The 15,301-nt window shown below is 41.2% G+C and overlaps 1 protein-coding gene across 1 annotated transcript; it reads left to right on the top strand.

Annotated features, from left to right (window-relative positions):
- The first annotated feature begins 551 nt into the window (after nt 1-551).
- Nucleotides 552-12,329, top strand: mri1 (methylthioribose-1-phosphate isomerase 1). The gene is made up of 6 exons (XM_042484661.1): nt 552-1,075; nt 1,995-2,218; nt 6,120-6,289; nt 6,380-6,556; nt 6,645-6,869; nt 10,940-12,329. Exons 1-6 carry the CDS (start codon nt 944-946, stop codon nt 11,071-11,073), a joined length of 1,062 nt encoding a protein of 353 aa, XP_042340595.1. The 5' UTR covers nt 552-943; the 3' UTR covers nt 11,074-12,329.
- Nucleotides 12,330-15,301: the final 2,972 nt, after the last annotated feature.

Here is a 15,301-nt window from a genome sequence, read left to right on the forward strand (position 1 = left end):
TAAAATAATTGTGGTTTTAAAAATTAATTGTTTGACAGCCATAAAAAATACAATAAAAATAAAAGATGATTTTTGGGAGGTGGGCAGGGGGCACCAGGAATGCCGAATGTGCAAGGCCCGGCACTGTTTGTCACCATCAAATATGCAGGCCTACTTTGTGACAAAGGGATGGGTTTTCACTTCAGTACTTTTCCTCATTGAGGGTTTCAAATCTATTTCAAAGGAAAAAATATTGGCCGGCTTTGTAATAGTTAATAAGCCAACTATTTATTACAGAAGTATGGGAGGAAGTAAAGCCACCAAAACAGAGGGGCTGAAACCATAAAATCTGAGACAAAAATAGTCCTTGTTCAGACAATGCTCGCTGTTGTTGGGGAGAAGCTTGGGGCTTTGGTGTTATGCTAATAACGTGTTTGAATGTGAAATTTCCCCTGACAAAGGGGGAAAAGATGAGAGGGGGATGGTGCGCAGGAACAGAAAAGAGGAGTCTTGGAAAAAATTGGACAACCCGCGAGACTTTGGTGGGCGTGGACACAGAGGCGAGGGCTTCCTGCTCGGCTGAACACGTGGTTCCGTGTCTGCTTGTCTGTCAGTGTGTGAAGGTTTCCAGCCCTGCTCTTACTCCTCTCCCCGTCTGTCCTCCCGTGCAGCTCAGCAGATCTTCTCCTCACTTTACACCGTCCCTCCTTCACCTCCTCCTCCTCCTCCTGCTGCACTTCTCCTCTTTGCGACGGCTCCCGGGACTGCCGACAGCCAGGCCGCGGTCACTTCAACGTGTCTCCGCTCAGAGAGAGTGTGTGTGAAAGTGTGAGTGTGAGTGTGAGTGTGTGTGTGTGAGTGTGTGTGTGAGACAGAGAGTGTGTGTGAGTGCGTGTGCGCGCACCCGCCCGCAACCGGTCCATCCGTAAGATTTCTCCTCACAATCCCGCCTCGTTGTTCGGTCATGACGCTGGAAGCGATCCGCTACCGGGCCGGGTCTCTGCAGATCCTCAACCAGCTGCTGCTGCCACACCAGACCGCTTACGATGAGATCCGCTCCGTGCAGGACGCTTACGAGGCCATCAAGTCCATGAAGGTACGGAGGGGCTCCTTTCTTTCTCTCTCCACCCCTCCTTACTCTGCTACTTCCCTGCATGCCCGCTGCTTGTGCATTTATTCCCGTCGTGCATGTTTTTGTCTTTTTGCTCGGGTCTTTTGTGCTCCCACCGCTGCACGCATGTGTTGCCATATGCTCGGCGCCGTGCTCCCGCTGTCGGCCTGTATTTTTGTTTTGGATGCACCTGCAGCACCCGCCATCCCTCCCCCCTTATTAACGACCACCCTTTATATATAGTTTTTACATTATCATGTTCAAGCGCGACTAACTAGGCATCTGCACCCACCCATGAAATATGCACCCCCTCCTCCTCTTTCTTTGGGAGAGATTATTGATGAATTATTAATGACCTTTGCCAGGGTTTTTGTTCGCGTTTGGGTCTCGCGCTGCACTCAGTGACACCTCCTGCTCATTTCTGCCTCCATACCTGAAGCCCTGACATGCAGAGGTGTTCACATAGTTTGCATGTTGATCAAGTTTTGTAACAGCTGGGGACATTTACAGATGTTGGCTTGTAAGGCTGAGCAGATATTCACTCTTTTGTCTTCCCAGTTACACACACACACACACACACACACACACACACAGAGCAGCTTCATGTTTGATCCTCAGTGTGTGTGTGTCAGAGTGAAGGAATGTACCATAAGCAGAGGGTGATGTCATGATGATAATGGAGTCTAATGGTAGAGGGACAAAAGACAGATATATATCTGATGATATCATTTCAGTCAACGCTGCTGTGACAACTTTTGGCTCACTGGTCGCACATTTACAATGCTGTGGTGGAAACCGATTAATAATCCTTATGAAGACTGGGAGACAGCTGTTAGAAGTTGGCATAGGAACCAAAGATGAGGGCCACCATGTGATGCTGATTTTCCTCCTCTTCCTCCTCCAGGTGCGGGGTGCCCCGGCCATCGCCATCGTGGGCTGCCTCAGCCTGGCGGTAGAGTTGCGGGCAGGTGCCGGCGGTGATGACCCTGTGACCTTCATCAGGGAGTCTCTGTGTCACCTGACTTCAGCTAGGCCCACCGCCGTCAACATGGGCCGGGCCGCCCGCGAGCTGATGGAGTTTGCTGAGAACGAGAGCATGGAGAAGAACTCGGAGCAGCTCAGAGAAAGGTGAGCCTGTTAGAGGCAGGTACAGGCCTCCGATTACCCATCATACAGCCACATATGTTCATTGTTTGTCAGTTGTTTTATGGTCTTTTGATTCGCTAAAATGCTGATTAAAGGATGGGTTTACTTCGTTTTTTCAACTCCGTTTTAAAACAGCACTCACAGACCGCTTTCTCATGGGATTTTAAAGTAGCCCTTTTACAAAGAGATCACGCTATAGGGCCGCAACTAAGTCTTTTCTTTATTCCTCCTCTGAACCAAACGAGGGCAGCATCATTTTGCAGACAGCATGCCGGTGTTGCGGAAACAATCAAGGCGTGACATTTAACACAGCAGCTTCTGCCTCTGTTGTGACATATAACTAGGGTATACAGTTAAATGAAAGTTCACTCACACAAGCAATGGCTCTTGCTCATTCCCTTGCTTCCCAGCTGATAAAAAGACGAGGTATCGCTTGATAAAACACATAAAGTAACTTAACGTACATTTGTGCATGAACACAGCTAAGTAACCTAGCTAGCTAGCTACCTGGTATAGGTGACGTGCATCATGTGAAATTATGTTTTTCACTGAGCAGTTTCACACAAAACTAAATGGTGCAATGAAAAGATTGTTAATATCTTGACTTGTAAAATTATGTTTTAATTTGACATATCTAATTTGTAATTCATGGCACAGTTCAAAAGGGATTAAAAAAAAAAACCTATTCAGAGCCAAATACATGATTTGTTTTTATCCACCATACTTCTCCATTTGTCTTCATCCTGCTAATCGACTGTGAACAAAATCTTGAAAGTAATCTGGACTTTTGCTTTGCTCGCCTGTGTGCACAGCAGTCTAATTTAGCTTTTAATAATAACTTAGTTAAAGGTGCCCTGTGGAGTTATTGATCACGAAAGTGGGTCCTTGTTTTCATTTTTCTTGAGCATAATGATCCCCCTACAAGCGGGTGACGGGATACACAATCCTCCAAATGATCTCACACTATTCCTCTGATGTCCTGGTGGCAGTTGAGCATGGAAAATGAAGACTGTTAGCAAGTAAACAAGGATGTAAACAATGCTGGCTTCAAACAAATAAAAAACGGCTTTGCAAGTGTTTTATGAGGAAGATCACACATTTGTGCTGGAAAAACATTAGTATAGCCTCAAGCATACCTACAGTGAGTTTAAGTGAATGTAAACGGAAAGAGAAGTCCACAGGACACCTTTTAAGATGATACTCCTTCAGCAAACAGTGAGCATATGGATCTCCTGCTCCGTCATATCAGTGAAATCTAAACTGTTAGGAGAAATGATCTAAATGATCTGCTGTAGTCCCTCCTCGTTCAACACCAGCTGCAGGTGTCTTTTTTTAAAAAAGCAGTAAAAGTTATCAGATCACATAAAAGGTCAAAATTGTGATACCATACATGTCATTACAAATACATTTAAAGTGTGATACAGAGTTGCTGTAGTGGTGTTATTTTTACAGTATTAATTCACACAACAGGACTGTAGTTTAGAGCTGCAGGAAATGTGGTTATGAGAGATGCAAGTGTTGATGGAAAAATAGCATCCAGGTGCATAGAGGCTGTCATGTTGGGGACAATACACCAAATTTTGGGTAGAGATGTGCTGATCCAGTAGGTTGGATCAATATTGGCTTGAATAATGACCTTGTTAAGAAGGTCAGCTATCGATCAGATGTTTGCAATCATCATTTGATACAGTTTCTGTGCCAATGTCATTTTAAAAGTCAGACTTTCTGCTAGTTACAGTCGTTCAGCAGGCAATAACAATCCCCAACATGCTTATTTTAGATTACACAATAATTCACATACGTTCAATGCAGAGAGGTATACAGATTTTGAATTTGAGAAAAGGAAAACACCGGTGTTGGAGCAGGAATCAGTATCGGTAAGATTCTTTGAGTTGAGGGATCAGGATCTGTATCCCAAATAAAAAGTTAGATTGATGCTTTTTTTGTTTAGGATAATTAAAATTACTCTGAACTCCCTTTCCTCCTGTCATAAGCTGTCAACATGCTGCTGGGTAATGAATCTGTGTAGCTACAAATCACACTGGAGTGTATGGGTCATGTTAATTGTTCTGAGTTAGTTATGTTTCACTCTGGGCTGGCACAATATCAGATTTCCACTATATAATTATCTTGACCAAAATAGTTCACAATAACAATATTATCACAAGATATGTAAAATTCTGAAAAACAAAAATTAATCATTCAATTTCATTGCATGCTTTTTTTTATTATGCATTTTGTCTCTTTTTTGGCAAATATATTTCACTTAAAACACAAGTGTAGGGAGGTGGACAGTGTTTCAACACAATTACAATATATGTGTTGTGGTAGCTGATGGGTTTTTTGTTGTTGTTTTGTTTTTCTAAATCTTGTGTGTCACTTTTTTAACGTTCTCTGTCCCCTCTCTAAATTCGGACTTTTTTTCCTGGGTCCGCAGCGCCGTCAGAACTCTTTGAGTTATTTTTTCCCCCAGCAGCAGTTTGTGAAGTTTGAGTTGCGGGATGAATAACTGATCTGTCAATCCGGTAAACGCTGTTAAGGTCACAGCGATGTATGAGGGGAGCAGCTGCTGCAGACAGACTTTTAGACCCAGCACCAGTCAACAGTGTTTCAGTGTTGCTCTGCTGCTCAGTCTGTGCCCAGAGTATGCTCCACTCTCGCAAGTGTTGCAATTAATAACCAAACAGAATATAAATTCCAATAATGCTCCACAATGATTGGTCCAGCTCCAACAATATAAAATCAGTACGTGGTGGCGGATGTTTAGATCGTAGTCGGTCACCACAAATAAATGAATGTGTGGGAAACGCTGGGAGAAAGAGTCTGTAACCAATACATTTTGTATTGGAAGAGCAATTACACTTAACAGATAAAGAAAAGGAGACCAGATAGTGTTGGGAGAAGGAGACAAAACTAAAACGGAAAGAAACAGAAATGATTTAGGAGACGCTGCATTATTTACACAATATTTTCCTATGGATATTATTTAGATTATATCTTTTTATTTTTAAAATATCACATATATTGTCAATACTGGTATATTGTGAAATTACAAGTTATACACTAGGCCCTTTACACTGCTGAGCGGAGGCCGCGATCAGCCGCCATTTAAAAGAGACGGTAAATGATTGTGTCATGTTATGCCATCGTTATTGTTTATTGATAGCTGCCGACATGTATTTTATATATCACATTAGAGGCAGGCATTGTTGTGGTAAACGTCACGACTCTTTTGCTTCTGCAGTGCCGGCATGCTGTTTTAAGTCACACATTGCAGTGGCTTGATGCTGCCGTTATTTGGTTCTTTGTAAAAACATTAAGACAGTGGAAAGAAAGGACATTGTAATGACCCTGTAGTGCAGTTTCTGTGCAAAAAGGGCTTATGAAACTATTATTAAATAATACAACAATAATAATACATTTTATTTATAGAGCACTTTTGAAGAAAGAAGACACAGTTTTCATAAATACAGGTAATAAAGCAGAGCATAGATGGTCCTAAAGGGTGATACTGGAGGATCAGTGGGGTAAATCACTTAGCATGGACACATGAGTTTTGAAACCTGTGAACTGTAGGCCGGTCACCAAAAATAATGTTGTGTACATTTAATGAAACATAAGAAAAGTGGCTGCAGTTATGTAACAAATTTATACTGTGAGTGTACGAAAGACGAGGACATGAGGAAAAACGGCTACAGTAAAAGAACTGGTAAAAGTGTAACGTTAAGAACAGATAATGGATCGCAGGAATAGAGAAACTGAAGTCGGGACACACAGAAACATGCAGGCACATTGTAACTGCAGAGTTGATGGACACATTAAGTCCTCAGTGGCAGACGGAGCCTCTTCTCAATTCCCACCTCTTGTTGCCCCCCTCCTGCAGTGTAATTGCCTGGATCGAAGACATGCTGGAGCGTGACGTCAATGACAACAGGAAGATCGGTAACTATGGCGCCCAGCACATCCTGTCTGGCGTTCCTAGGGACTCTGTGACCATCCTCACACACTGCAACACCGGCTCGCTGGCCACAGCTGGATACGGGACCGCGCTCGGTAAGATTGGAGCCGTGGGTGTGAATGAGAGAAGATTGTTAAAATATTTATGGCACTGTTAGTGTTATAATGACTCGTGTTTGTGTGTAGGCGTGGTGCGAAGCCTGCACGGGTTGGGCAGGCTGAAGCGTGTGTACTGCACAGAGACGAGGCCGTACAACCAGGGGTCCAGACTGACGGCGTATGAGGCGGTAGCAGAGGGAATCCCTGCTACGCTCATCACAGACAGCATGGCGGCCCTCACCATGAGAGAAATGGACATCACAGGTGTGTGTTTGCGTAGCGTCACGTCTATTTTTGCTTTATTCAAACTCTTTTCTCCACTCTAACTCCCATCCTGCTCTCGCTCTCTTAGCTGTAGTGGTGGGTGCAGACAGGGTGGTCGCCAACGGTGACACAGCCAACAAGGTGGGCACATACCAGCTGGCCATTGCTGCAAAGCACCATGGGATTCCCTTCTATGTGGCTGCACCCAGCACGTCATGCGACTTGAGCCTGGAGAGCGGCAGGGACATCATCATCGAAGTGCGCCCCCCTGAGGAACTCACCAGTATAAACGGTGTTCCCATTGCTGCCCCGGGTAAGACATGTGGGATGTTGGTGGTTTTTGTATGCAGGGGAGTCGTCACAAATGTTTTAAAATGTGTAAAATGTCAAACTTGGAGCTCAGCAGAGGATTGAGAGCGATGGTTAAACAGTCAGGCTTTGGAGAGATGGATGAGCGTGGCCCAGTTCCAATGTCCGCCCTAAGCCCTAAGCACTGAACCCTCACAGACTTTAATTGACGTCACATGCAGTATAAGTACCAGAGTTAAAGAGGGTGCAAGGGCTCCGAATGCTGTATGAGGAAGGGAAGCAAACTTTGTTAGATCACGTTACCTGTACAAAGGCTTTGTTGTGGCCACTAAAATAATAGTAGGGTTCCCACAGTCATGGAAAAGTCACGGAATCAGGTAAAATCACTGATTTTTTTTGGAAAAATCACAGTATTATATTGTGTGTGATAAAAATTGTTACAGTAATTTTCAATGATTAACCCTCCACCTAATGTCACATAATAGCAAATTTATTTTCTGTAGCTGTAAATGTAACGTAGCTCTTATATGTGTCGATGTGTGATGTTTTGCTTACCATCACGTACAATTTTGCACTTCGTGTGTGCTGTCATTATGTTTGAATAGTGTTTGATACGTCCGAAAAACCCCAGGCAAGTTGGGCCAAAAAAAAGTTTTTATGGATCCTTGAAAAGTAATGGAAAAGTTTTTAAATTTTGGCCATGAAGATGTGTGGGAACCTTGTAATGGGCTCCGATTTCACGAAGTTCTTGCTGCCGTCTGCTTGTAAACTTGTTCTTCAGAGCTCTGTCAAGAGTTTTGGGAGATTTTTGGATTTTCCCTGCCAACATTTCTATTGTTGGTTTGTTTTTGGGGGAATTTTTTGATGCCTTTATTTGGCAGTGACAGGAGAGAGATGACCTAAAATGAGGGGGCTCAGAAATGGGAAAAAAATATACAACAAAAGGTCCCAGGCCAGCATCAAACTAAAGATGTTGCATTATTTATTAGCTCCTTAAACCCTGATACCAAGAATACGCAACTTACTTAAACTAACTAACTATTAACTTAAAGGGCCAGGGGCCAGGTCCATTTTCCCTGGATCCGAAGCCTCTTTTTCACTGCACAAAGAACCCTGCGCAATGGAAGATTATATAATGGGCATTCACACCCAATTCAAATGTATCTGCAGTAATCACAGGTAATTATGGCTTTTGGCATTGATGGAAACGCAGCTCACGGGTGTACAGGCTAATTTTAGCCTCTTTACCAGTGTGATGCAATGAAGCACCACCAGAAAATACCGTCTGTCTTTGCAAAAAAGAGCTCAGACGTTGATCCAAATAAGTCTGTGCTGAGTTTAAAGTTAGACTGAATAAATCAGAGATATACAAACAGATTAAACCACAGTAACATTTTCACTGACATCCATGTTACTTTCTTTTGTTTACTAACCTTTGTTCTGGCCTGTCCCTGACATCGATTGTAATGCACCAAAAAAAAAAAAAAAAAAATAGACCCGGAAAGCCAAACTCGTCTGCTGCAGAGCTGTGTTCACAGGTCTGTTCTTCTGGCAATAGTGAAGGACCACAGACAAACCATGTGAATGTGCTAATTGTGGTGAAGAAGGGCTATAACCTTAACCCTGCACCCTACATTGGCCACTAGAGGGAGTCAAATAACTGACGTATGTCATTAGGACTGACATTTTCATTTCTTAAGCAGTGTTAACCTTTCTTAATAATTATTTTCACATTTTACTTATTTTTCCCTCTATATTGTTTTGTTTGATCAAGTTTTCTATTTTACTTTTTTTCCTCAACCTTTTTGATTTGTACACCTCTCTGAATGTCTTGTATACGGTAGTGAGGTGACGTAGAGAAGATAACCTGAGTCCGAGCCTTCCAGATGCCTTTTGGTATTTGCAGACCCCTACCCTAACCCTCCACCCTAATCTGGCCCACAGGCCAAGTATCACTGCACCACCAGGGTGTCCCTGGCCATCCAAGAAAGTCTGCAGGACTGCAGACTCACAAAGTTTTTCTAGAAAGTGGTTTTAAAAAAGCCCTCAAACGCTAAACAGATTCAGTGTGGCAGCCCAGAGTCCTCACAGACCTGTGCATCAAAGTCCATGAGCTCATAGGGGCGGACATTGGAAGTGTGTTTTAGGTGAGTTTATTAGCCCTGAATTGAGTCATTTGATCTCTAATTACGTTGCCAGAGCAGAGAGGTGCTCGGTGACATCACAGTAATTAAAGCACACATTTAATGAGCACACAGGCCCCCGGAGAGGAGGATGTGTGCTCGCACATTACATTATTCGTTCTTTAACTTTGCTTTCACACACTTCTGAGGTCCTTCTCATAAATGGCATTTTATATAGCTAATTTTCTTTTATTACATGCCCATCATTTTTTTGTATTTGTCTCACAGTCGACAAATTCTATTAAATGATCAGCAATGAAGTCACTGCACTAACCAGTATTGCCTTTTGTAGCTGAAGCCTAATATTCCTCTGAGCCACAGAGCTCCACAGTTGTCCAAAAACGATTAAAATCACATTAATAAGACACATAGTTGCACTGTGGGACAAGTTCCTTCAGTAACATCAACAAAGGCGCTGTATGTTATTTAGTGTCAATCCCATATACACCTTTCTGCTGCTGTAAATAATCATTCGAGATCCAAATGGGCATTCATCATTGGCTGAAAATGTCCCCAACAAATGCAACATTTACATCTGAGTTTTTTTAATTAAATTATATATAAGTGACCCGTATTTAAAGATTCAGTCAAGAGAAATGAAGTCTGAAAGTAGTGAGTGAAAAGTTTTTCATCTGCATTTTTGGCTGCAGAGAGTCGGAGCATGCTGTGTTTTTTGTTGTTTTGTTTTTTTTCGTTGCATTTTCATGCAGTTAAATGTGCCGAGTCATGCTCAAGATGGACCAGAGTTCGGTCATAGCATGACTGACCGCCTCCAAGCGGGTGATGTCATATGGGCTTTGTCGTCATTCAGAAACATTTCACTGTGATGTTTCAATAGCCTCCGCTGCTATGAGCTGTAGATCTATGCCAAGCAAACTCAAAACAACAACATGAACATCCATGATGATACCTGCCTGCCAATAACTGTTGCACAGTGTAATAGTGACGCAGCTTCAAGCAGACAGCACTGTTGTTCGAGATGCAGGGAAGATAGGGAGCTAAAAAAAACAGGTAATGGTTAAAATAGTGAATGCAAAGTAACTGTTACTTTAAGCCAAGAATTTAAAATACTTAAAAAAACAACTGATATAGTTTCAAGTAATGAATTAACGAGGGATGCACACTAATATTAACACGCTATCGGTATCAGCAGATATTCGCTTTTAAAATGAAATATCAAAATCAGCCAGTATGGTGATTTCTGACAATATCACAAACATTTTTTTTATTGACAAAGTAAACATACAAAACATTAACCCTAAATCGAAGTATTTTTCATATTTTGCCCAATGAACAAATATTGCGTACATTGAAAAGCATCAATCTGCTGGTGGGCCATCATAATATGGTGTAAATTCTGCCTTAGTATCGGTTATCCAACAAATGAGTTGTTATATATAGGCATGTCAGTTATTGGTAAAAAATCCAATAAGTGCATCCCTAGAATTAGCAACTTAAATAATGAGCTAAAAGTAACAGTTAAGTAGTTGAAATCTTTGGATTAAAAAACTGTCGGTGAAATATCTTAAAGTAATGGGTGAGAGGTTTTAACTAGATATCAAATAGTATTTATAAATGGTAGTGAAAAACAAGAAAAAAATCCAAGGCACTCTCTTCAGACAATTAAAATGCCTTTAATATCACGGCATGGTGATATTACATTACCATGCCATGATATTAAAGGCATTTTAATTATTTGAAGAGAATGCCTTGGAGTTTTTCTTGTTTTTCTCTACAAATTTTTGAATCCCATCCCAAAGAGCACCTCAAACACACTCTTTTCTGCAGTTTTTGAGTATTTTTTAAATGGGTTACGACAGACAAAAAAGTTTAGGAGCACCTGATCTTGTTTTTTTGTACTACGTCACTCATTCCTTGCTGTTTGCTGCAGGTATCGAGGTGTGGAACCCGGCGTTCGACGTGACCCCTCACCAGCTCATCACAGGAGGCATCATCACAGAGCTGGGAGTCTTCCTCCCCTCTGAGCTCCAGGCGGCGCTCACCGGCCGCCTCACCGCCCTCTAGAGCCACTCAGCCCTGCCTGCTGGTCCGTGTGCACCACTGCACCTTAACGTCACACACTCAAAGACACTCTCATTCCATCACAGAACACACACACACACACACACACACACTGTCATAGTTGTGGTTTGATTTTGTTTTGGTCAGCGCACAGTCACTGTTACATGTCAGTGGTGCACACACAAGAAAAAAAATGTTCTTTAGTCTCCTTCTCACCCACACCCACACACACACACACACACACACACACACACACACACAGACTCACACATTTTCACTGCAGGGAGTCGAGCAGACACACACGTGCAGTCTCCCCTTTTTTTTTTGGTCCCTCTTTGTTTTCTGTGGTCTAACCATTTCACTGTTTACAAAGTTTTCCATTCCATCTTTCATTGTCTCTTGCTGCCCCTTTCTCGTTTTAAACAGCTTTCTTCGAGAACTGATAGCGCTCAGCTGGCCTCAATCGCATCAATTCTATTTGGCAAAAACAATTATGAGGTAATTTTCAGGCCTTCTTCAACTACAAACAAAAGAAACTTCCAAAATGTGCAACAGGCATACTTTTTTAAAATATCAAAGTAGTGTTTTTTTTAATCAGCCATGGTTTCTAAAATGCTGCTACCCACTTGTAAATATACATAATCTTGCTGGTAGTGTGTACATATGTAGAAAACTAACCCCTGCTAGTAAAAGGTACTGCTATTGTAACCAAATATGTGGTTATTTGAAATTAAATCTGACATAAAAAATGTTATATTAACATTTAATTTCTTTTGTTCTGCATAGAAACCTTTTGTAGTGGAATAATTCAAATTTGTAGCTCATAAATTTTCACAAAAAGGTTTTTAGGGATATGAAAAATCGTGTTTCACTCTCACTTTTTACCATGTGCGGCAAAATTTGGAATCTAGTGATTGTTCCTCATTAGTCAGCTGAGGCCTATGACAAAACATGGCTGTGTTTATACCTCACTCCTTGTTTGTATCTTCTTATTCGCAGTCATATTGTATCATACCACACTTGTACTCTCATAATGTACTTATATATATGTAACCATACTTATTTCAGCACCATACAAATACTCACCATACTGCACAGGACGCTCTGTAAGAATGAATATTCTAAAAAAAAAAAAAAAAGAAAGGGGGAAATTGTGTCATTTTTGCCATAGCAGCTTTTGCTGTGATCTCGGAGGTGTGTTACGCTGTTGTATTTCTGTAATACAGGCATCACCATTAAAGGAATAGTTCACCCCAAAATAAAGGTTTGGTCATCTGCTCACTTGCATGTCAGTCAAGACTTAACTAATAATTGTGCAACTACAAAATACCTTTGTAGCTTTTTCTTGTTCATATAAGTCAGGCTTAGTTCATTTTAGAGTCTAGTGAATTTTTGAAAAAAATAACAAAAGTGATAAATTAATATCTTGATATTTTCTAAAGCACTCTGCTTGCTACTGAAGGTTTTAACAAAATCAACATCAGAATAATACAAGAAAAGACAAATATTGGATTTTAAAGCTGCACAAATCAATATTTTTATATTAACACTGGAAAAAAAGAAAACTATACTTAATGTGAGAAGTGTTGCTCACAGTGATCAGCAGAGAATTATCACTCAACATGTCAGCGCCACTGAGTGTTGTAGTTTCTTTTAGCTCATTGTTTCTGTTTTACAACTTCACTGTTTTTATTTACCCTCATCAAACTTTTTTCTTTTAGTCTCACAGAAAGCTGTTTTTTAGTCAAAGCTCTCGTAAACCCCCCTCTCTACTACCTGCTCAGCACCAAACAGACACAGTAAGCTACCTACTAGTTTATATTCCCCTCAGGAGATGGTAGAAACCAAGCGAGGGCTGAACTGAGTAAATATTGAGCTTACGTTTCTCTAATGGTCAGATAATTATGTTGTCCACAGGATGCGTAAATAAGCAAACGTTTGCTAACATGACTTAATTTAAAGTGCTGATAAAGCAAAAATAAATATGTGTAATGAGTCTGTCACACCACAAAATAATGTGTTAACCACCCGGCCAAATCGAATTATTAAAAAAAAATTCAAAAGCATTAAAAAAAAAAACAAAACTGATTTTTGCTCTGGGATGCTGGGGGAGCTCAGACTATATTACAGTTACTACTAACAATGTAGCATTGTATTATATAATATTGTTCTTCCATTTACACCCCATGTGTGAGCCTGTTTAGCTCTTTCAGTCTAATAAATACATGAATAAAAAAGTCAATAAATGATAGAAACACAAGCAGAATATCCGTCACTATCATTGCTTTAAGTTGTTTTAGCCCGGATCGGCTGCCCGGCTTGCTGACAGCTACCGCTCACTTCTTTGGGTGTGTGTGTTGTGCCAGCGTTAGCTGCTGTTAGCTGCTGAACGAGACTGTAGCTGCGCGACGGCTCGCTTGGAGGACGTGTGTGTGTGCTTCGTGCCACTGAGTGAGCTCCTAATGAGAGTCTGTGGCTTTACAGCGGCTCATTCTTCACTTTTATAGAGTCAGAGAGAGATTATGTTCAGGATGGCTCAAGTGTGGACATAAAGGTGGTGAAAAACTGTCTAACTCAACAATGCAGTACAATACAGTACTCAGCAAGTATTTTCTGACATTTATTATGTGTTTAGAAAGAAATCCCTAATTTTCCTTTACTTGACTTTAATAAGGTGATAATATGTCAATGTTGTGTCTACACCGTTACTGCGCTGCCCTCAAGTGGCCAAAAAAAGCAATTACTAGAGATTTAAAGAGCCACGGTTTTGACATGCAGGTATTTTGAAAGAGTTTGTAGGGAAACAAAGGCAAATTTGACTTTATAGATTTGTAAAACAAAGACGGTTTTAATTTCAGTCACTCAGAAGGTTTAACAGTGCGTCCAAACATGCTTGATGTGAGGATGAGCTGTGGATGACTTCATGTTTTTATTTCAAGGTGAACTATTCCTTAAATATTAGGGGGGTCTTATCTGCACTGCGGTATCTGTGCGCAGAAAGCGGTGCGACACGTAGCGTGATACCACCAATAATCAGAATGTAATATTCACCTCAGATGAACTGGCATTTGTCAGGACAGATTTCAGACGGTCACTTCTTGCCTTTGTGCTCTGTTCAGAATGTGTTTGGACTGTTTGGATCAATCGCTCCTCAGAACTGAAATGCTGTTTCATTACCAGACTGACTTCCACCAGATGTCTCCATGAGATCAGGGCCAGGGACAGTTAAAGACAGGTGGACATTTAGGACCGCCACATTTCCTCCATAGCTTCTGTTACTTGCCCTGTAAGCTATGAGTTTATTTCTTCTTGATCCAGAAGATGGCAAATTTTTTTGCAGAACAGAAAAAGAAACAGTAACTATTTAGACAACTGGAGCTGTTACGATGAATCGATTTGTTGTTAGCTATTAAATTAATCACCAACTAATTTGAAGAGCGTTTATTGATTTGAGTAATTTTTTAGAAGGGGGAAGGTAATTCTCTGATTCCAGCTTCTTGAATGAAAATTACTATTATTTCTTTCTACTCCTCTAAGACAGCAAATTGAACATCTTTTACACATTTGAGGAAATCATCTCAGGGCAATTGGAAACACCGATCGACATTTTTCACCATTTTCTGACATTTTATTGACAAACAACTTATTAATTAATCAAGAAAATAACTGTTTATTGCAGCCCCACTGATAAGATGATTATTTGAGTGAGTTTTTAGGCAAAAATGCCAAACACTCAGTGGTTTTAGCTTCCCAAAGATGAATATTTGCAATCTCTGTTTTATATCAATCATTGACTGCAGCCCTTACCTTCACCATGCGCCCTTATTGACTCTCGAATTTAAAAACAACATTGCAGCAACCAGTTTTAAAACCTGACAGTGACGTAATATTTACCCATAACCAGTAGACTGTTATTGATTGTGTAAAAGGTATCTAACTGAGCCCATCTGGCTCGTGATCCCTAAGAGGGTCCATGGAAAAATCCCAGATAACTCGATCTGTTTGGGACACACCTACACGCTGCACTGAATGTCTCAGAGCCAGACTCACCACGCTGCTCACTGCCTTACTGGTGCAGCACCAATACATGGCATCATGACCGGAGAGACAGCACCCCCCTCAGTCCTTCCTGCACCTTTATGTCATGTAGGCAGACCGCCGTCTCGTCGAGCCCTCAGATAACTGCAGAGGAGCTATTTGAGACAGAGGTCTGCACCCATTATATGTTAGT

Source organism: Plectropomus leopardus, chromosome 4 (genome assembly GCF_008729295.1).
Source record: "Plectropomus leopardus isolate mb chromosome 4, YSFRI_Pleo_2.0, whole genome shotgun sequence".
NCBI classification, from domain to species: domain Eukaryota; kingdom Metazoa; phylum Chordata; class Actinopteri; order Perciformes; family Serranidae; genus Plectropomus; species Plectropomus leopardus.

What these genes read in the sequence shown, in the direction of transcription:
- mri1 (XM_042484661.1), top strand. Translation starts at nt 944, where the DNA reads ATGACGCTGGAAGCGATCCGCTACCGGGCCGGGTCTCTGCAGATCCTC. An exon ending in TCGGAGCAGCTCAGAGAAAG is followed by an intron (nt 2,219 to 6,119) that starts GTGAGCCTGTTA and finishes CCCCTCCTGCAG; the next exon opens with TGTAATTGCCTGGATCGAAG. An exon ending in TGGATACGGGACCGCGCTCG is followed by an intron (nt 6,290 to 6,379) that starts GTAAGATTGGAG and finishes GTTTGTGTGTAG; the next exon opens with GCGTGGTGCGAAGCCTGCAC.